General features: G+C 59.2%; 2 protein-coding genes across 2 annotated transcripts; both read right to left on the reverse strand.

Moving 5' to 3' along the window:
• Positions 1 to 3,220: 3,220 nt before the first annotated feature.
• LOC127021410 (antigen-presenting glycoprotein CD1d-like) lies at positions 3,221 to 8,009 on the reverse strand. Its single transcript, XM_050904440.1, has 5 exons — positions 7,934 to 8,009; positions 6,714 to 6,971; positions 3,808 to 4,089; positions 3,418 to 3,700; positions 3,221 to 3,269 (listed from the first exon to the last, which is right to left on the reverse strand). Exons 1-5 carry the CDS (start codon positions 8,007 to 8,009, stop codon positions 3,221 to 3,223), a joined length of 948 nt encoding a protein of 315 aa, XP_050760397.1.
• Positions 8,010 to 10,155: 2,146 nt separating this feature from the next.
• LOC127021712 (uncharacterized) lies at positions 10,156 to 19,297 on the reverse strand (the record flags this gene model as incomplete). The annotated part of the gene is made up of 11 exons (XM_050904910.1): positions 10,156 to 10,318; positions 10,451 to 10,547; positions 10,670 to 10,954; positions 11,062 to 11,343; positions 11,910 to 12,170; positions 13,404 to 13,513; positions 17,686 to 17,782; positions 17,889 to 18,173; positions 18,280 to 18,561; positions 18,720 to 18,977; positions 19,285 to 19,297. Coding segments are annotated over 11 exons (2,016 nt in total), but the record flags the coding sequence as incomplete, so codon positions are not given.
• Positions 19,298 to 22,221: the final 2,924 nt, after the last annotated feature.

A 22,221-nucleotide genomic window follows, 5' to 3' on the forward strand; every position in this document is an offset into this window, starting at 1 on the left:
GCATCCCCAGCGCTACCCCAGAGATAGGAATGCTGCTTTGTGTGAGGATTTTAGTCTCCTGGGAATGGAGCCACTGCTCCATGGAGCTCCACCAGTGCACCGGTTGAGCACACAGCTGTGTGCCTGCATCCCAGGGCCTTGCTGGTATACTGTCAGTGCTGCTGCTTGACTGGAGCACCACTGCTAAGCACGGTGCTATGGGCACATGTCCCTGATCGCCACCACTCTCCCCGCTGATTGGCACGCTGCTGTGTACAAGGCTCGCTGAGCACGCTGCTCCTGGGCTGGGAAAGATGCTATATGTAAGGGTCCTAGAGACTCACTGCTACTCCTGGGCTAAGCACAGCCTCCAGAAATGTGAAGGGTACAGCCCCCGCCCTGCCACAGTGACTGCTCCTGCAGGAGGGCCCAGAGGTTCCTTGGGTGCCTTGTGGCTCCTCTCTCTGGTTTGTATGCATGGCATGTGGGGGTGCTGCTGCAGCTCCATCACAGCCTGACTCCGTACGTCAGCCACGTACTAACTGAGGCAGGGGCTGCAGGAAAAGGCTCAGAGAAGCACTGCAGTCTTGGGAGAGAATTTATTTTTAAAGTCTTGCCTTTTTCCAGGGTATCTTTTTCATCATGTGACAGCAGGAGAGGTGAATACCTGGGACTTCCTGTTGGAAGCACTGGAGGACCTTGTGCTGGGCATGTTCAAGAAGCTTAAGTTTAAATTATCATGTATTGATTATGAAGGCACGCACAATCTGTCCCAAGGTTTGCTTGAAGAAGCCAATGATGCAGTCAAGCTTGCTGAGCTCATGTGCGAGCACTAGGGACCAGATGCTGCTGGTCTTGCTTCCAAGGGTGAGGAACTGCACGGACCTTCTCTTGGGGTTGCTCTGCTCACCTATTTCAGGGACTGCTGTCATGGTTCCTCCATGTCCCCTCGGATCTCCCATGCCGTGCCTACAGCCCTTGTCCTCAATGGCGGGAGAACCCCTTGGTCTGGCAGTGCGGGCTGGGCTCCTTGTCCTGCTCAGGGAAGGAGAGTGTCCCCGTGCGGCAGCGGGGGCTCCTTGGGAAAGGAGGGCCTCCCTGAAGATCCACAGGCAGTGCAGTGCATGTCTGCTGCCTTCACCCATCTGGCAGAGCACACTGGGGTACGGGATGGAGGGAACACGTGGAGAACGGCCCTGCTGCAGGACAGGGTGCCGCAGCCTCACAGGCCCCGGCTCGGGGACCCCCAGCACTGAGAGCGAGGGCCACCCCTTGAGCCCCGGGCATCACAGGGTGATGCTGTGGCAGCGGGGTGACATGGGGCAGGGCAGGGATGGGCCAGAAAGGGGCCTTTGGAGCTGGCGGCTGACGGACTCCGCCTAGGAGGATGGTCCTGGCAAGGACTGGGTCGGGAGACCCCCTTGGATCATCCATGGCCCCCCGGCTGCTGGGCGTGGCTGAGGGCTGGATCTGGGCGGTTGGGGGGTTGGGGGGACTGGGGAAGCCCTGGGGGGTGTGTGGCATGGGGGGCTGGGGTTTGGAGGGGGCCAGGGGCCGCTGGGAGGGATCGGGGCGGGACGGGGTGTCCCCGCAGGCCGGGGCCGGTGTGAGGCAGCCCTGCCCCCCATCCCCAGCCACGCTCGCCCCACACGCCGCCGGGGCACGGTGACGCTTGCAGCAGCACGGATCACCATTGGCGAATGGGCCGTGGCACAGCCAATGGCAGCGTGGGGAGGGCGGGGGCAGGGGCGCCCCGAGAGCCGTCTGAGCCGGGTGGGTCCGCTGGGCTGCTGAGCCTGGCGGTGGGGAGGGCCAGGGCCAGGGATCTGCCTAGCGCCCGGTGACGTCAGGCACAGTACGGGTCGCCGGGACCTGATCTCGCCCTTGCACCATGGGATGGGGGCACGGGGGTGTGTGGGGAGGAGGAAGGGACCCGTGGGGACAGAGGAGGGACGGGTGGGGCTGGGGAAGGGAACAGGGAACAGGCAGTTTGGGATGGGGAAGGGGGCCAGCGCCAGGGCTGGGCATGTGCAGGGAGAGGGAGGGACGTTGGGGGTGGGGGAAGGGGACAGGCATGGGGTAGGGACACAGTGGGAAGGGGGATGAGGAGGGGTACGAGGGCAAGCGCCTGGGTGGGCGGGTAAGGGGGAGCCCCTTGCCCATGGCGTCACACAGGAGGATGGGAAGGCTGGGCTGGGGCACCCTGGCCTGTGGCCACCAGTGCTGGGGGAATTAGGGTGGGAGCAAGGCCATCCTGCTGGCTGCAGGTGGGGTCCCCCATGGCCACGGCAGCACCCTGACACCTGGGGTGGTGCGGGTGACCCAACCCCGCTTTTCTACCCCTGGTGCAGGTGGGTGTGCCGCCTGGCCATGGGCTGCATCTACTGCCCCTGATGGGAATGTCCTTTGCTGCCATTCGTGCCCAGAGCACCCGGCCCTGCATGGCACAAACATCTCTGTCCCCTCTGCGCTGCTGCCCCCAGCACTGAACCGGCCAGGTTTGCCCCAATGTGGCTGACTTACCCACAGGGGAAGCGAACCCCATTCCTACAGCTGGCCGCATGCCTGGGCTCCCCATGCCCCCAAGCTGTGTGTTGGCCCCACACCTGTTTTTGACCATCCCCTGGTCCCAGGGACCAAGATCTAGTGCAGAGGTGATGATGTGACCCTGGAAGGGTGGGTGGGGGGAAGATGGTCCTCCCTCACCCTGTCATATCACTGCCCTGGCCTGCGTTGGCACTGGCTGAGTCCTGCTGTTCCGTGGGGAGCCCGGTGCCTCCCAGGACTAAGGGCTGGGGCCAGGGACACCCCGTTGGTGTTGGGGGGCTGTCCCACTGTTTCACCCTGGGATGAGGAGTGTGGGCATGCCCCTGCACTGCACCGGGGCTCTTCCCATCTGTCCTGGAGCGGGCAGGAGCCGTGTGATGCCATGTGCTTGTAGGCGCTGGGCATGGTGCACTGGGAGTTCTCACATGCGTGGGAGTGTTAATTAGTGGTTTATTATCAGGGCGATGTGGGGGGCCGGTGTGTCCCCGGGGCATCCCTGGCGTGGTGTGTCCCGTGCTCTCAGCTCCTGCAGGAGAGGAGGAGGTAAGTGAGGCTGGACAAGGGCAGGCAGCCCTGGCCAGGCAGCTCCCACCCGCCATGGCCTGGAGCCAGTGGGGCTGGTGCAGCTGGGCGAGGAGGAGACCTCACCTGCGCCTGTAGCACCAGATGGCAACAGCGAGGGCTGCAGCCACGATCAGCAGCACCACGATGGTGGTGCCGACACTGAGAGCTGCCTTGGAGCCGCCTGGAGGAGAGAGGAGAGAGAGGGGTTGCGGGCGCACAGGAGGCCATGGCCAAAGCTGCCATCACCCACCATCCTCCAGGCACCTGCATGGGGCCAGGGGCCTCTGCCCTCACCCTGCGCCCCATCCCCAGGGGTGGCACCTACCCCATGGGATGAGGAGGCTGCGGGTGCCCAGGCTGCGGTGGCGCACGCGGCAGGCGTAGCTGTGCCCGTCATGGGGGGCCACGGCCAGGACACTGCGGAGCTGGTAGGTGAGGTCAGCGTTGGGCAGGATGGCGCTGGTGTTGAGCGCCGGGCCCAGCGGCACCTCCTGGCCGTCGCGCAGCCAGGCCACGCTGATGGGCTGTGGGTAGAAGCCGGTGACGCGGCAAACCAGCAGGAGCTTGTCTGGGCTGGGTGTGCGGGCAAAGACTGTGGCCACGGGCAGCTCTGCGGGGCGAGAGCCAAGGGGTGAGGGGAGCCCTGGTGGAGCACCGCTTGGCCCCAGTGTGTGGGGGGGCTTTGGGGTGGCCGTGCCAGGGTTGGGGTGGTCTCACCTTGTCTCTCCAGAGCTGCCTGTCCGTACTTGATGAATTTCTTCATGTGATCAACGCAGGTGACATTGAGAAGGTGCTGCAGGGTCGCAGAGAAGCCAGTGAAGGTGTTGAACTGCCTCTCAACTTGTGCTGCCAGCTCAGTCTCCTGCCACATCTCCCAGCGGCCGTTGTCCACGTCAAAGCTGAGGAAGTCGTGGGCGTTGTAGGCGAGACGGTAGAATTTGGTATAGGAGCCATTGGGATACAAGTCACAGCCGGTTGCGCACTGGAACACAAAGGGGTCTGGGGGGGGACAATGGGCATCACGAGTGCAGCTCGAGCTGGAGCTGGAGCCCAAAATTGGAGGCTGGCACCCGCTTCTTTGGGCACAGCCCTTTCCCCGTTCCCTCTGCACTCCAAAAGTCATTCTCCCCAGGGAGAAGACACGAAAGGCCAAAGCTCAATTAGAGTTTAAACTGGCCAGTGTTGTGTCAGACAACAAGAAAGGCTTTTTAAAGTATGTTAATAGCAAGACGAGGTCTAAAGAAAACATTGGACCAATACTTGTTGAGGTCACCTGACTAATAGGGATGAAGAAAAAGCGGAGGCATTCAATGCTTTTTTTGCCTCAGTCTTTAATAATACTGATAGACCTTGGGCTGCCCAGTCCTCTGAGTCAGAGGACCACAACTGCGGGAACAGTGACTTTCCATTTGTGGACACTGAAATTGTAAGGGACCAGCTGTATCAGCTGAATGTTCACAAGTCTATGGGACCTGATGGGATTCATCCCAGAGTACTGAAGGAGCTAGTGGATGTTATGGCAGGACACCTCTCGATCATCTACCAAAGGTCTTGGGAGTCTGGGGAGGTCCCCACTGACTGCAAGCTTGCCAACGTTATTCCAGTTTACAAGAAGGGTGTGAGGGAAGACCCAGGAAACTACAGACCTGTTAGTCTAACCTCAGTTCCTGGAAAAATTATGGAGAACATACTGGGTGCTATTGAAAGGCATTTAAAGGATGATGCAATCCTCAGGCACAGTCAACATGGGTTCACAAAGGGAAGATCCTGTAACTAATTTGATATTCTTCTACGATAAGGTCACCCACCTAGTGAGTGAGGGGAAGGCAGTGGATGTAGTTTTTCTGGATTTTAGTAAGGCTTTTGATACTGTCCCTCACAGCATCCTTCTGGACAAGTTGTCCAACTGTGGGGTGAGTGAGTTCACGGTGCGCTGGGTGAGGAACTGGCTGAACGGCAGGGCTTAAAGGGTTGTAGTGAATGGGGCTACATCTGGCTGGCGACCCGTCACCAGTGGTGTTCCTCAGGGCTCATCCTAGGGCCAGTGCTGTTCAATATTTTGATCAATGATCTGGATGTAGGAGTTGAATGCACCATTAGCAAGTTTGCTGATGATACCAAACTGGGACGTGCTGTTGACTGTCTTGAGGGACAAGAGGCCTTGCAGAGGGATCTGGATAGATTGGAGCATTGGGCAATCATCAACGGCATGAAATTTAACAAGAACAAATGCCAGATTCTGCACCTGGGATGGAGTAACACTGGACACAAGTATAAACAGGGAGAGGAGTGGCTGGAGAGCCGCCCTGCAGAAAGGGATCTGGGGGTGCTGGTTGGCAGCAGGCTCAATAGGAGCCAGCAGTGTGCCCTGGCAGCCAAGAGGGCAAACTGCATCCTGGGGTGCATCCAGCACAGCATAAGCAGCTGGTCAAGAGAGGGAATTGTCCCACTATATTCAGTGTTGGTGCGGCCTCACGTGGAGTACTGTGTGCAGTTCTGGGCCCCACCATTTAAGAAGGATGTGAAGGTACTCGAATGTGTCCAGAGGAGGGCAACAAAGCTGGTGAAAGGGCTGGAAGGAATGTCCTATGAGGAGCGGCTGAGGACTCTGGGTTTGTCTAGTTTGGAGAAAAGGAGGCTGAGGGGTGACTCCATTGCTCTCTGCAGCTTCCTGAGGAGGGGACGTGGAGAGGGAGGTGCTGATCTCTTCTCCTTGGGATCCAGGGAGAGGACATGTGGGAATGGTTCAAAGCTGCATCAAGGCAGGTTTCAGACTTGATATTAGGAAACATTTCTTTACAGAGGTGGTCGATGCCCCCAGCCTGTCAGTGTTCAAGAGGCATTTGGACAATGCCCTTAATAATTTGCTTTAACTTTTGGTCAACCCTGAAGCGGTGAGGCAGTTGGACTAGATGATCGTTGTAGGTCCCTTCCAACTGAACTATTCTATTTATTCTATTCTATTCTATTCTATTCTATTCTATATTCTATTCTATTCTATATCGTATTCTATTCTGTTCCCCCATGTCACTGCTCTGCTTCACACCAGGTGGAAACTCTGCGGGTGAGAAACCGGTCCTGAGCCCTGTAGCTCATCATCCTCAAGCTGCCCCTGCCCACAGGAGGGCCGGGAGCCGTGGCAAAGCAGGAAGCACTGCCTTGGGGGAGTGACGGGACCTGGGGTGCGGGCAAGTAGGAGGACAGGGGGACTCTGCCTGGCGCCCTGCCCTTGGGTCACCAGTGCTGCACCAGTGTGTGGGGCCAGGTGCTTGCTCCCTGTGTCCGGTCCCACAGGCATGAGCGGAGAGGCCGCTTCGACCTTCTACTCCACTTTCTCAGATCACTTCTCTGGTGGGATTTGTGATGCCCAGAGAGTAATAGAGAGGGCTGGTGTGAGGGCGTAAGTGGAGCTAAACATGGCCAAGGTTTGTGCTGGGGACGAGGATGGCCCCGTGTGACCTCCGCACAAGACAGGGTGGTTTGGGGGTCTTGATGGTGCAGGATGAGGCCCATTCCCTGCCCTCCTGCCAGCCCCAGTTTGGGGAAGCTGTTGGTAGTGGCTCTGAGCTCCTTCTCACAGCTCCCTGCCTTGGGTGAGGAGGTGCTGAGCACCTGGTACTCACACGGTGTATGGTATAGTGGGGCATCACTGGACAGGGACAGGATGAAGTTGTGCACGTAGATCCTGAACAGGTTTTGCAGGTTCTCCCACTCTGCTGCAGGCAGGGCTGGGTAGACCCATGGGTGGAGGTAGAGGATGTTCTGGGTGTATTTCTGCAGGGTAGCAAAGAGGATGTCCTCCAGGGTGGCCCAGGCCGAAATGTCCACAAAGCTGGTGTTGTGGAAGATGAAGGTTTGGAAAAGGTGGAGTTTGCAAGAGCCTGTGGGGAGAGGGGGGAGAGGAAGCAGCATTGGGATGCATAAAGATGAAGGAGGAGGTCAGGGGACTGCCAGCTCCAGTGCTGGTGGGCAGCCCTGGGAGGAAGCCTGGCTTGCAGTGTCCCTGGGGACAGGCAGGGTGAGATGGGGCAGATGGGCAGGGCGGGGGAAATCCCCTGGTTTCAGTCAGTTTGCAGTTTCCTTCCATGGCCTTTCTGAGCAGGGGCTGGGGGGGTGGGGGGAAGGGGCATTTCACCCCAGTTTAGGGGCTCCCGGGCAGTGCTCAAGACCGAACCCTAACAGGAGGCAGGAGACTGAGTTCGATGCTGCAGCGCTGAATGAGGTTCCAGTAGCAAGCAGGGCAGAGTGAAGCCTGTTTTGGAGCAGTGGGTGCCCCCCTGGCCAGGGCGTGGTGAGCGCCTGCCCCTGGAATGGGAAACACAGGCTGGGGATGCAGGTGAAGGCTCATTGTAGCTGCAGGAGGAACCTTCGAACATTGTTTCACAGGGGGAGAATGCAGAGGATCAAGGGACCCTTCGATTGCAAAAGAAATGATCCCGCACACTGAGGGCGGTGCCCAGGACCTGCTCAAGGGGTTGGAGCCCAGAGCAGGGCTGTTGTGCTGTGAGGGGCTGAGAATCCCTGCTGCCCGCAGGCTCCCTGCAGGAGGAAGGTGTCTTTGGGGGCACCCCAGCACCCCAGGCTTGGCTGAGGGACCCCTTGCTCCTTGGCTGCTCAGGCATCTGAACCCCAGCACCAGCGGTGCTGGGCTGGGCAGGATGTTGTGGGGCAGGCAACCCCGAGCAGGTGGGCAGGGATGGGGCACCTTTGGGTGCTGTGGGGTGGAGGGTGGCCCCTTGGTGATGGGGACAGTGGCCTGTCTGTGCCCACCCCCTGCCACCTCTGTGGGGTCCCGCAGTGCAGGGATGGGAGCAGGTGGGGGTGAGCCAGGGCTCCCACTTACCTTCTGGATCTGCCAGCGTCCCAGGGAGGAGGAGGAGAAGGAAGAGGAGGAGGAGGAGGCGGCGAGGGGGTTGCATTGTGCCAGCGGCAAGTGTGCAGGAGCAAGTGTAGCAGGATGAGGAAGGGACCACGGGAGCCGTGACTGTGCACTTCTCCCCAGGGCTGCTCTGCCTCGGCAGCTCTGGTGCTGCCAGCGCCATGGGGTGGGCCCGGTAACCAATGAGGCTGGTGCTGAGGTTTTGGGGAGGGCCTGGCCAGGTGTGTTCCCAGGGGGAAGTGGTGTGGCTGGCAGAGGGCGGCACTGGTGCGCTCTGGCCTGCGGCTGCAAGTGCCAGGGGAGTTTGGGTGGGTGCGAAGTCATCCCTCCTGGCTGCAGCAGCACCCTGACATCCAAGGAGATGTAGGCTGAGCCTGGCCCGTGGTGGCCTTCGCCTCCTCCCGTGGTAAACCCCAGAGGTTTACTCTGTAGTCCACTGGCAGAGAGTATTGGGTTTACATGGCAAGGTTTTGGTAGCAGGGGGCCTGCAGGGGTGGCTTCTCTGAGAAGATGCCAGAAGCTGCCCCCACATCCAACAGAGCCAGTTCCAGCTGGCTCCAAGACAGACCTGCTGCTGGCCAAGGCTGAGCCAATCAGCGATGTTGGTAGTGCCTCTGTGATAACATATTTAAGAAGGGGTAAAAACTGCTGCGCAACAATGCCTGGAGGAGAGGAGTGAGAATATGTGAGAAAAACAACTATGGAGACACCAAAGTCAGTGAAGGAGGGGGTGATCCAGGCTCCGGAGCAGAGGTGGTGCCCGTGCAGCCCGTGGTAAAGACCATGGTGAGGCAGGCTGTCCCCCTGCAGCCCATGGAGTTCCACGGTGGAGCCGATATCCACCTGCAGCCCATGAAGAACCCCACACCGGAGCGGGGGGATGCCCAAAGAAGGCTGTGACCCCATGGGAAGCCCACGCTGGAGCAGGCTCCTGGCAGGACCTGTGGACCCATGGAGAGGAGCCCATGCTGGAGCAGGCTCCTGGCAGGACCTGTGGACCCATGGAGAGAGAGGAGCCCACGCTGGAGCAGGTTTGCTGGCAGGACTTGTGACCCCATGGGGGACCCATGCTGGAGTAGTCCATTCCTGGAGCACTGCAGCCCGTGGGAAGGACTCACGCTGCAGAAGTTTGTGAAGGACTGTCTCCTATGGGTGGGACCCCATGCTGGAGCAGAGTGAGGAGGAAGGAGCGACAGAGACAATGCATAATAAACTGACGGTAATCCCCATTCCCCGTCCCACTGTGCCACTTGGCAGGAGGAGGTGGAGAAGTCAAAAGTGAAGTTGAGCCCGGGAAGAAAGGAGAGGTGAGGGGAAGGTGTTTTTTGATTTGTTCTTATTTCTCATTATCCTATTCTGATTTTGATTGGCAATAAATTAAATTAATTTCCCCAAGCTGAGTCAGTTTTGCCCATGACGGTAATTGCTGAGTGATCTCCCTGTCCTTATCTCGACCCATGAGCCTTTTGTCGGATTTTCTCCCCCTTGTCCAGTTGAGGAGGGGGAGTGATAGAGCAGCTTGGTCCACACCTGGCATCCAGCCAGGGTCAACCCACCACACCACCCTTCTTGGGGGCATGTCGCTCAAAGACAGAGTCCCCCAGAGCTTTGGCTCTTTCATGGCTGTCAGGCATATTGGGAGGGTGACTCTCCCCCATCCCTCCAGCTTTTGCAGGGGCAGGAGTCAGGCATGGGGGCAGGAGTCAGGAGTGGAGGAGATCCTAACCCAAAACCATCCTGGACAGAGGGTGAGATCAGCACTGGAGCCAGAGCAGCTTCACACCTGCTTGAAACACCTCCCTGCGTCAGGGAATTGGAGATGTCACTTGGATCCTCCCTTCCCCTTCTCTCCCCAGCGAAACAGCTCAAATCCCTCATTTGTGGCGTGCTCCATCCCCCATCCCACTCAGCAGCCCCACACTGGTCTGACCCCAGGTTGTCACTGCCCTTCTGCCAGGGACAGACACTGGCCATGGAGATGCCGAGATGTGGGAGAGGTTGGCGGAGGAATTGCTTCTCCTGACATGGCAGGGGAGATCAGCCAGTGTTCAGGAAAAGGGAGTCTTCCTGGCTGCAATGTGGGGTCTCTGCAGCGCACTGGGGGCTTTCCTGGGGGGACCTCATGAGGGGGAAGGACGGTGAGAGCCACAGGAGCCATGTGCAGCTGGGGAAGTTTGTAGCTGTTTAATGCGGTGGTTTTCCACAGCAAACCACTGTCAGTGCTGATGGGTCAGGGATGGGACAAGAGATGAGCAGGGAGAGCTGGCGGCGAGGGAGCTTGTTGCTCTGTGGGCAGCCAGGCCTCAAATGATGAATTCCTGGGTCTCCCATGTGGCCTTGTCACCTTTCCTGCAAGGGGGGGCCACTGTGAGCTGCAGTCGGGGCCGAGGAGTTAATCCCTGCAGAGCTGCTGCTGGTGCAACCCCTGGCCCAACCCATTTGCCTGTAAACTGAGAGCAGATGGTGGGAGGGAGACCTCACCTGCGCTTCCACCACCAAAACGCCCCGGCAGAGGCTGCGGCCACAAGGAGCAGCACTGCGATGGTGATGCTGATGGTTGGAGCTGTGCTGTGGTTTCCTGGGACAGGGAGAGAAGAGGGCGGCCACGTGAGTGTGGCAGCACCAGGCAGGAGCTGCCCCTTGCAGGGCCAGTGGCTGCTACCTGCACCCTGCGCCCCCATCCCCATGGGTGGCACCTACCCCATGGGATGAGGAGGCTGCGGGTGCCCAGGCTGCGGTGGCGCACGCGGCAGGCGTAGCTGTGCCCATCACGGGGGGCCACGGCCAGGACACTGCGGAGCTGGTAGGTGAGGTCAGCATTGGGCAGGATGGCGCTGGTGTTGAGCGCCGGGCCCGGTGGCACCTCCTGGCCATCCCGCAGCCAGGCCACGCTGATGGGCCGTGGGTAGAAGCCGGTGACGCGGCAAACCAGCAGGAGTTGGGTTGGGCTGGGCGAGCGGGCAAAGACTGTGGCCACGGGAAGCTCTGGGGAGCAAGAGCCAAGGGGTGAGGGGATCTCTGGTGGAGCACCGCTTGGCCCCAGTGTGTGTGGGGGCTTTGGGGTGGCCGTGCCAGGGTTGGGGTGGTCTCACCTTGTCTCTCCAGATCAGCCTTCCCATACCTGCACAGGGTGAGGATGTGGCTCTGGCAGGAGATGGAGAGGAGGTGCTCCAGGAGCGCTGTGACGGCCTTCATTCTGGTGAGGGACTTGCTGACCAGGTCTGCTAGCGGGGATGGCTGCTGGGGCTCCCAGCGCTGCCTCTCCACCTTGAAAGCTATGAAGTCTCTGCCACCCTCCCCGATGTCCATGAAGCCCCAGCTTGTCCTGTTGCGGTGCAGCGCACAGCCCACACGGATCTGGACCACCAATGGGTCTGCCAAGGGCAGAGCCGGTGGAGAGGTCCCATGAGTGTGTGGGACATGGGTGGCACTAGGTGGGATGTGGCTGGAGGCATGTGCAGGGGTATGATGGGCAGCGGGGTGCAATGGGCAGCAGGGCATGGGGCCATGCTTCAGGAAGCCCCGGAACACCCTGCAAGCCCTCAGTCCCCTTGGAAGGCCAGAGTGGATATGGGGCCAGTTAGCACAGGGTGGTTGCTCAGACAGAATCTTGTCCCCCAAAATATTTGCCTCCAACTTTCTCTTTCCCTGATCTGTGCTGTGCGGGTCTTGCAGCCCCGGTAAATTTGGCAGCAGCCCCGCAGTGTGCAGAGGGGTCCCCCTGTGCCAGATGGCAGGAGCCGTGAGGGGCGTTTCTGGTGTGCTGCCCTCCCCACCCCTGCTAGCCATGTGCCCCAACAGCCGCAGCGTTTCCCATTACCCTTTCAGGAGCTGTTGCACCCTATGAGACCCCACAAATGCCACTCCGGTGGGGAGGAGGGCACAGCCGGAATCCAGGGAAAGGGGCTGGGGCTCTGGCTGGGGTCATCCCCGTACTCACAGTCCACTTGCGCCTTCTGGGCCATTTCGTGCACGTATCGAACCATATTGCGCAGAAAGATTTTGTTGTGGGACATGATCTTCTCTGTCTCACCCTCAGCTGCAGCCTGGTGGGCCCAGGGCCAATGGAAGTGGATGCTCCAGTTGGCAGGATCCAGTGCAAAGATGGGCACGTCCCCCAGGAAAGCCACCAAGTACACCTCGGCAGAGCTCATGTTGGTGAAGAGGCTGGTCTGGAGCATCTGGAAAACCTGTGGCTCTGCTGGGAAAGAGGATGGGGATGGGAAGGGCTGCAGGAAAGAGGAGATGAGTGGGGGGGCTGGGGGGGAAACAGGGGATTCAGACTAGATGTAAGGAAGAAATTTTTTACAATGAGGGTGGTGAAACACTGGCACAGGTTGCCCAGAGAGGTGGTAGATGCCCCGTCCCTGGAAACATTCAAGGTCAGGTTGGATGGGGCTCTGAGCAACGTGATCTAGTTGAAGATGGCCCTGCTCATGGCAGGGGCGTTGGACTAGATGACCTTTAAAGGTCCCTCCCAACCCAAACCATTCTATGATTCTATGATTCTATGCTCTTCAGCCCACTCAGGGTTGCTTTCCTGTCTGAACTTCCTCTGCCTCCACTGTTCTTTTTCCTTCTCTATTTTACTTTCAACATGGTGTTTCTCTCCTGTACACGGTTTCAGGCATCTCGTCCCCTCCCCTCCCTGCCTCCCTCCTGCCCACTGCTTGCTGTCTGGCTGTGCAGAGCAGATGGTGGGGGGCATCTCGGTGCTTGTTTGGGGCGATACTTTCCCCAGAAGAAGCACCCGTACCAGGACCTGTATCTGTCAGAGACCTGCACATGGCGCAGAGGACATGGAGGATGGAGGAGGGGAAAGGGCATTACGTCCAGGTTTGGGGGCTCCCAGGCATCGGGAGCTCAAGGAGACCAAACCCTGATAGGGGCAGGAGAGTAGCCCAGCCCAGAGATCAGTCGCGCATTCCCATGTCTGCTGCTGCCCCCCCCGGAAACGTGAGGTCTCATGGGGTTGTGGTGAAACGCTCTGTGTGACGGTGGTGCCCGAAACACCCTCTTGCAGGTGCAGCTCCCCAACGAACAAAGGGCTGCTGGAAGGGGCCCACAGCACCACGTGGGGCTGAGACCCCCCTGGTGCCCACGGGCTCCCTGCAGGAGGAAGGCACCTTTGGGGGAACTCCAACACCCCAGGCATGGCTGGCAACCCCTGGCCTCACTTCTGCTTGGGTGCTCGAGCCCCTGTGCTGGAGCCAGTGGGGCATGAATCCCCAAGCTGGAGGCAGGAACTGAGAGGGTGGGCAGGGACAGGGCGCCTTTGGGTGCTTCACGGGGGGGGGGGTGGTGGCCCTTTGGTGCTGGGGATCATCCCCTCCATGCAGGGGACAGTGGCGTGGCTGTACCTCCCCTGAGGAACCTGTGGGGTCCTCTGACAGGGGGGTGAGAGCGGTTGGGGTGAGCCAGGGTTCCCACTTACCCTCTGGGTCTGCACACATCCCGGGGAAGAGGAGGGGGAGAAAGAGGACGAGGAGGAGGTGAGGGGCCTGCATGGTGCACGCAGCAAGGCTGAAGCGGCAGCAGCAGTGACTGCGGGAGGAGGAAGAACCCGTGGGGTCCCACGCTTCAAGCCAGCCCAGCAGTCATGGTGGTCGCTCTCCACCAATGGGACTGGTGCGGATGTGTTGGGGAGGGGCCCAGAGGTCCCGAGCTGGGGGATGGGGATGTGTGGGAGGGAGAAAAGACGAAATAAGGTCTTGAGCATGAAGTGCCGTGACAGGCTGGGGCTGTGGAGAGCCCGGCCAGGAGGAGAGGGTAGGGAAAGGGAGGCCCAGGAAACGGCACTAGAAGAAAATGGGTGCTTGATGACCCGAGCTGGGTTCCTCTGACGCCCTCTCCCCACTGATGGTACCTCGCCCCTATCCCCATTCTTGTGGGGTGCATCAGCTCCAATGGAGGTGATGGCTTTTGGGTTTAAGCCCTGACTGGAGAAAGATGGCTGCTGTCCTCTCAGTCCCCGCACGGGGAGAAGGGCTGCTTTGGGTCCCCCCGGCACCTCCAGCTCAGGCTTCTCCTGCACCGCCTGCCTAACCCTGGGGATGGGGCCCCCCAGGGAGGAGGTGACGAGCAGTTCCCGCCCAGCCCACAGCAGCAGGAACAGTGCTGGGGAGCTCCAACTCTCCCGTAAATGCCCCCAGGAGAGGGCCTGGGGCTGGGCTGCAGCCTGGCACTCCCCTTTCCCTCCCACCATCTTTGGTGGGGAAACCTGTCCCCCTCCCCAAGTGCCCCCTGGGTGTGGGAACAGGAATGGTGGGGGCCATCCCCCTGCTCTGTCCCCATTGTCACCAGTGTCGAGCACTGGAGGGACAATGGGGTGACCAGAGCCGGCCTCACCCCCACAATGTCCCCTACCCACTGCTCCTCCCTGGCTGTCCCCTGGCACCTCCCCTCACCCTGCAGTTTCTCTTCCCCTTTCCTGGGACTGCCCATGTTGGGGGCGAAGGCAGAACCGAAACCACAGCCGAGGGGAAGTTTGAGGTGGGGCGCCCTGACAACCTCCAAACACAACCAGGGCCGAGATGTCCCCTCTGCAATGTGGCAGGGCGCCATGTGACCCCTCCAAACACAACTGGGACAAGATCTCCGTCTCGGGTGTCCTCAGCTGTGGTGGGGACACAGGGAAGGCCCATAAGGGGCTGCTGTGGGCTGAGCTCCAGCACCCCATGACACTGAGTCAGACATGGGGAGACAAGGACGCTGAACCCCTTCCCTTCCGTGGAGCTGTCCCATGGAGAAGTAGCGATGCTGCGGTGGCCTGGCGGGCCCAGAAACGGTACCAACTTCCCCAGCAGCTCACCTTGGCATCACCCAGGGGACGTCTGGCCGTGCCACCACAGTGTCCACATCCCCCCCAGCAGGACCACCAGTGCTGGGGTCAGAGGAGACTGTTTGGCTGGTGGGATGGCAAAGCGCAGCCATGGGGCGGCCAGTGAGGGAAAGGGCAGGGGGGCTTTTGTCCACGCAGTCCTATGAGGCGACCATTCATCGTCATGGTCCCCCCTAAGGTGACTGTTGGTCACTTCTTGCTGAGCAGCTGATAGGCCATTAGCAGGCCTCTGGCTTGTGCAGGTGCATGTGATATCACTGGTGGCTGAGTAGCTGATAGGGCAGGTGCAGGCACCTGGCTTGTGCGGGTGCTTGTGATGTGTTCAGCCCCCTCTGAATTTTCTCCAGATGTCTCCCACTGTTGCAGTGGACCAGAAGTTCTGCTTTAGCTCTTCCTCATCTCTATTAAATGTACTTGTCCTCATGTTTTTGTTGTGTTTTTGCACTTTCTTACTTGCTGTAAGAGAGGTCACAACTTTTTCCTCCTTGATATTGTCACTTGTTTTGGTCAGCAGATGACCAAAGGGGGCAGGGGGCTGTTCGTCCACACAGACCATTGGTCCTCACAGTCCCCTAAGGTGACTGTTGGTCCTCAGAGTCACCCCCCCAGGTTACCATTGGTCCCCACAGTTCTGTCAGGTGACATTGGTTCTTACAGTCCTCCCAGGTGACCACTGGTCCTCACTGTCCTGCCCCAGGTGACTGTAGGACTTTGCAGTTACGCCTCATGTGACCATTGGTCCTCACAGACCCTGCAGGTAACACTGGTCCTTGCAGTCCCCTCAGGTGACCATTGGTCCTTGCAGTCCCCCCTCAGGTGAGGGCTGTAACCCCCCCTGAGCCCAGAGCCGTGCCTGGGTGAGTTGGGGTGGGGTGGGCAGGGCTGCAGTGCCTCTGGGTGCTGCACTGGGTGTGTGGGCACCAGCACCCACTGGGCTGGGCTGAAATGCCTGAAGAGACCTCTCAAAATGCCTGGGTGTTTGTGTGTGTGTTATTGTAGGGTCTCTTGGGGGCTGTGAACAAACACTTGCAGACACCTCCTCGGTACTGGGTGTTTGTGTGTGTGTTATTGTAGGGTCTCTTGGGGGCTGTGAAAAAACACTTGCAGACACCTCCTCGGTACTGGGTGTTTGTGTGTGTGTTATTGTAGGGTCTCTTGGGGGCTGTGAACAAACACTTGCAGACACCTCCTCGGTACTGGGTGTTTGTGTGTGTGTTATTGTAGGGTCTCTTGGGAGGTCATGTACATGACCACCTTTTCTTACCAGGTTTGCTCACTGGCTGCATCTGCTCTCCAGGTGAGTGAGCTTCATCCTGCCATGTCCTGTGAGTGCTGCAGGGTGTTTCACTCCATTTGGGAGATGAATTGCCCCGTGTGCCCTATTGGTGCTGAGGCTGTGGGCTCCCAACCCCAAGGTGAGCCCTGCCTGCAGCTGAAAGTTTCATCTGTCTGTCCTAGCTCAGCAACGGCTGGGAAAGCCTCAGTATCACTCCTCCTGCAGCAAGATCCTTGAGCCCCGCGGTGCCGACAGGTGACTCTGGCTGTCAGGGAGATTCAGTCCTGCCCACAGCACTGTGGTTCACAGGGTTGGCCAGGGGAGAACCAGCCCTGGTGGAGTTGTGGTGGACGTGGCCACAGGCCAGCCGGGTTTTCTTCTGACTGAGCTGATAGTTGGCTCACACATGGTTGCCAGAGTCTTATCCTGTGAAACTTTGCCAGGAAGTTGTCCTGTGAAACCAAACCTTTTGAAGCCGCACATTCAAGTGTGTGGTTGATTGGGAGCATGAACTAAATTCCTTCCTATGCCTGTCTGAGCTCTGCTGTCTCCGATGGGAGATTGGCTTCCTTTTTCTCCTTAACTGGGAGGCTTGGGGGCACTTTACCCCCATGTGCACAGTTGCTTATTTTCATGAAGTATGTAAGAAAGTGTTTGTATATGCACAAACACACTTTTACCTTTTTTTTTTCTTGCTTTGGTGTTTCCTGCAATTAGCACCAATAATTCAGTGGTGCTCCAGCTTCCATTTGCAGCTGGTCAAAACCTCCCCAAGCCCATCCAAATCCTGAAGAAAGGCACATGTTCTTAGCAAAAACACAAATGTTTTAATTTCGTTTTATACACATCTGCAGCTCCCACAGATTACATCAGAGTTTCAGTGTTACTCAGCACTTTGTAAAACAGTTTGTGGCCAGGTGCTGTTAGTCTGTGCAGAACAGTTCAGTCTCAGCACAAATATTTCTGGAATATGGTTAATAAAGCCAGCTTTTAGGAAAAAATACTAGAAAGTGACAGTAGAAGGGCACAGCTTACCACCTACTGATAAATGTGTTATTGTACCAGAACTGGGAAAAATTGCCACTGGGCATTGGGGTGCCCTAAAGAGCCTCAGTGGGTGCATGGGGCAGTGCTACAAGGTAAGAGGTGATCGTGTGTAATGAGGGAGGAGGTTTCAGACTTGCATCGTTGTCTGCTTAGCAAATTGAAGCAGGTCAGGAGCCCCCCAGGTTTCACCGCTGCGTCTCTGAGTCGAGATGATCTCGCACTCGGCAGTGCCCAGAATTTTGTCGAAGCAGAAAAAGGTAGACTTTTTATCCCTGTGAGGGTGATGGAAGGAAATGGGGGCTGTTGGCTCCCTTCTGGGCTAAGCTTCTTTGCTCAGGATGGAGTTCCTGGACTCTGATTCCTCCATCTGCTGGTGCTTTCTGAAATGAGAGGGGGACAGCTCATGGGTACTCCATGAAAGAGACCTTGTGGGGGTGCAGACAGCTTGTGGCAGGGCTGGAGCAGGAGCTTTGCTGCTAAGTGCAGCAATCCCCTGGAGCATTTCCTCCGCTCCTTTCCCACTGCTGCTCTGCAGGGCAGAAGGGACCTCACCTGCGTCTCCACACCCAAAGCGCCGTGATGGCAGCCACGGTCACAGCTGCCAGCAGCCCAGCCCCGAGCCCTGCAATCAGCACCACCTCTGAGTTCCCTGAGAAACACAAGCAGAGGCTGCCATGAGCTTTCCTGGCTTTGCTCCATCCCGTCAGGCAGGGCGGCTCAGGAGACCCATCCCTGTCCCCACAGGTGGCACCTACCCCATGGGATGAGGAGGCTGCGGGTGCCCAGGCTGCGGTGGCGCACGCGGCAGGCGTAGCTGTGCCCATCACGGGGGGCCACGGCCAGGACACTGCGGAGCTGGTAGGTGAGGTCGGCATTGGGCAGGATGGCGCTGGTGTTGAGCGCCGGGCCCGGTGGCACCTCCTGGCCATCCCGCAGCCAGGCCACGCTGATGGGCCGTGGGTAGAAGCCGGTGACGCGGCAAACCAGCAGGAGTTGGGTTGGGCTGGGCGAGCGGGCGAAGACTGTGGCCACGGGCAGCTCTGCGGGGCGAGAGCCAAGGGGTGAGGGGAGCCCTGGTGGAGCACCGCTTCGCCCCAGCGTGTGGGGGGCTTTGGGGTGGCCGTGCCAGGGTTGGGGTGGTCTCACCTTGTCTCTCCAGAGCTGCCTGTCCGTAGCGCAGTAACACCTCCATGTCATCGATGCAGGTATCATTGAAGAGGACTTCCAGGATCTCTCTGAAGGCGGTATAGTTCTGGAGAACGGCCCAGACGTACCGTGACAGGTCGGTGTCTTGGGAGAGGATCCAGCTGGTATTGTCTGTGTTGAAGCTGAGGAAGTCCTGGCCATTGTAGCCTACATAGGCGAAGGCCTCGGAGGTCCTGTTCGGGTAAAGCTTGCAGCCCGCCATGCACTGGGCCACGAAGGGGTCTGGAGGGGCAGAGAGGAGAGAGAGGTTGCATGAGGGGCTGGGACTGCCTTCCTGCGGACATGGTCAGCATCTCCTGGGCAGCGCCAGCACAGCCAGGTCCTTCCCCACTTCCCAGATGCTGTTCAGAGCGGGGACGCAGAGAAGACCGGATACTTACAGGGCACATGCTTCTGCATGGCACCTTCATTGACCAGGTGGTTGAACTCCTGCAAATAGATCTTGATCATGTTCTCAATGGTATCCCAGTCACTGCGGGGCAGGGCTGGGCGCACCCAGGGCTGGTAGAAGCGGATGGTCCAGGTGTGCTTATCAAGAGAACCGAGCTCGATGTCTTCCAGCAGGCCCAGTCCCTCTGTGTCCACGAAGGAGGTGTTTTGGAAGGTGGAGGTCTGGAGCAGCCGGATAGTGAAGGTCCCTACACGAGACAGGGGTCGACAGGGGGAGATGGGAGTGGGAGGAGAGGGCTGGGGAAAGTGGAGGGGCTGAGGGACAGGTCCTGGGGGTTGCAGGGACCTGCAGGCCCCCTATAAGCCCCCTGCATCCTTGGCAGCCCCAGGTCCCACCCCGTGCACCCACCTGGGGTGGCTGCATCCCTGCTGCGGAGGAGGTGTGGAGCCAGGGGACAAGGAGGGATGAGGACGCAAGTGCCCAAGGCGGGTGGGGAGCAGGAAGCCCCATGGGGGCATGGGAGCAGGTATTGATGAGCCAGGGCTCCCACTTACCCTCCTGGTCTGCCCATGTCCCAGAGAGGAGGAGGAGGTAAAGGAGAAGGAGAAGGAGGAGGCAGCAGCGAGGGGACTGCATGGTGCCAGCAGCGAGGCCCTGAGCATGCAGTAGTGGGTGCAGCGGCAGGAGGAAGGGGCTGTGAGAGATGTGGCCGCACACTTCTCCTCAGGGTTGCTCTGCCTGGGCAACTCCGCTGGTGCTAGTGGCCCTGGCAGCCAATGGGGCCGGCACTGAGGTTTTGGGGAGGGCCCGGAGGCTCCTGCTTGAAGTGGGCTGGTCTGGGGCATCCCGAGCATGGCTGTGAGTGCTGGGGGAATTTGGGTGGGAGCGAGGCCATCTCACTGGCTGCAGGAGGGGTCCCTCATGGCTGCGGCAGTACCTTGACAATCAGGGCAGTGCGGGTGACTTAACCCCTCTTTTCTACCCACATTACAGGTGGAGGTGCCACCATGGGCTGCATCCACTGTCCCTGACAGGTATGTCCCTCGCTGCCACTCGTGCCCAGCATGTCTGGCCCTGCATAGCACAGACATCTCCATCCGCTCTGTGCTGCCCACTTAACCAGGCAGGTTCACCCCGACGTGGGTGTCTTTCCCGCAGGGGAGGCAAACCCTGTTCCCACAGCCTGGCCGCATGCCTAGGCTCCCCATGCCCTCAGGCTGTGCGCTGGCCCCATGCCTCTTTGTCACCTCCTGTCCGTCTTGCAGCCAGGCCACACTGATGGGCTGCGGGTAGAAGCCGGTGATGTGGCAAAGAAGCAGGAGCAGAGCTGGGAAGGCGTGTGAGCGAAGACTGTGGCCCTGGACAGCTCAAGGGGGCAAGAGTGAGGAGAGCTGGTGATAGCCCCTGACCCCTCGGCACCACTGGCCTGATCCTGGGGAAGGGACTCCCCAGGGAGGAGGTGACGAGCAGTTGCAGCCCAGCCCACAGCTGCGGGGTCAGGGATGGGTGCAGGCAGGGCTGCAGGAAGCAGCTCCTCCAGGAGCTCCTCTCGGGGCGCAGGAAGTGGATGGGCTGGAGCAGCTGTAGTGTGATGGTGCCCAAGGGGGGAGATGGGTTGTGGGGACTGGAAGGGACTGTTGCCCACTGACAGTCATCGGACCCTTGGAGCTGCAGCACTTGGCTGGGCAGGATCCCCAGGCTGGGACAGGGATGGGACCATGGTCCCCCCACCCTGAGGCCCATTCCAGGGGGCTGCAGTGGATGAGCAGTCTCCCCATTTCCATGGAGCCCCATCCATACCATGGGGCCTGGAAGCTGCCTCTCTGCTTCCCTGCACCCCACAGTACTGGGGAGCTCCAACTCTCCCGTAAATGCCCCCAGGAGAGGGCCTGGGGCTGGGCTGCAGCCTGGCACTCCCCTTTCCCTCCCACCATCTTTGGTGGGGAAACCTGTCCCCCTCCCCAAGTGCCCCCTGGGTGTGGGAACAGGAATGGTGGGGGCCATCCCCCTGCTCTGTCCCCATTGTCACCAGTGTCGAGCACTGGAGGGACAATGGGGTGACCAGAGCCGGCCTCACCCCCACAATGTCCCCTACCCACTGCTCCTCCCTGGCTGTCCCCTGGCACCTCCCCTCACCCTGCAGTTTCTCTTCCCCTTTCCTGGGACTGCCCATGTTGGGGGCGAAGGCAGAACCGAAACCACAGCCGAGGGGAAGTTTGAGGTGGGGCGCCCTGACAACCTCCAAACACAACCAGGGCCGAGATGTCCCCTCTGCAATGTGGCAGGGCGCCATGTGACCCCTCCAAACACAACTGGGACAAGATCTCCGTCTCGGGTGTCCTCAGCTGTGGTGGGGACACAGGGAAGGCCCATAAGGGGCTGCTGTGGGCTGAGCTCCAGCACCCCATGACACTGAGTCAGACATGGGGAGACAAGGACGCTGAACCCCTTCCCTTCCGTGGAGCTGTCCCATGGAGAAGTAGCGATGCTGCGGTGGCCTGGCGGGCCCAGAAACGGTACCAACTTCCCCAGCAGCTCACCTTGGCATCAGCCAGGGGACGTCTGGCCGTGCCACCACAGTGTCCACATCCCCCCAGCAGGACCACCAGTGCTGGGGTCAGAGGAGACTGTTTGGCTGGTGGGATGGCAAAGCGCAGCCATGGGGCGGCCAGTGAGGGAAAGGGCAGGGGGGCTTTTGTCCACGCAGTCCTATGAGGCGACCATTCATCGTCATGGTCCCCCCTAAGGTGACTGTTGGTCACTTCTTGCTGAGCAGCTGATAGGCCATTAGCAGGCCTCTGGCTTGTGCAGGTGCATGTGATATCACTGGTGGCTGAGTAGCTGATAGGGCAGGTGCAGGCACCTGGCTTGTGCGGGTGCATGCGATGTCACTGACACCTCTCCTCCCACTTTCCAGTCTCCACTCCCATTGTTATCATCACAGGTTACAGTTATTTCCTTTGATGCGGTGGCAGTGGCATGGGAGGTTACACTCAGTGCACAGCCATTTCTTTCAGCCACTCCGTATTCCTTAAACTTTTCTTCTGCTGCTTCTTTCTTCTTGCTTGTTTCCTTCGCTTCAAAATGGGTCCTCTATGGTCCACAGTCCCTTTGGGGAAGTACCTTTACTGGCATGGTCTTATTCATAGGCCACAGTCCCTTTGGGGTGTAGCTGCTCTTCCATGGAGTAACTCCTACTGCTCTGACCTTGCTGTTTCTTTTTCTGGGTGTTTACTTCTCTTTCCTAAAAACATTGTCACAGAAGTGCCAGAAACTCCTCTTGTTCAAAGGAGGTGAGCTGACTGGAACCAGCCATCGTCAGCACAGGGCACTTCATGATCTCCTTCCTCACAGGTCACCCTGGTAGCCCTCCTCCTCGCCCCCCAACCAAAATCTTGCCAATGATGCCCAGTACAATTCTTTACTGCAGTACAGCTGCAATGGCTTGAACTGGATGGCTATTTGGCTGAGATTTTGTTGGGGTTGGTGCA

Source organism: Gymnogyps californianus, chromosome 13 (assembly GCF_018139145.2).
Source record: "Gymnogyps californianus isolate 813 chromosome 13, ASM1813914v2, whole genome shotgun sequence".
NCBI lineage: Eukaryota > Metazoa > Chordata > Aves > Accipitriformes > Cathartidae > Gymnogyps > Gymnogyps californianus.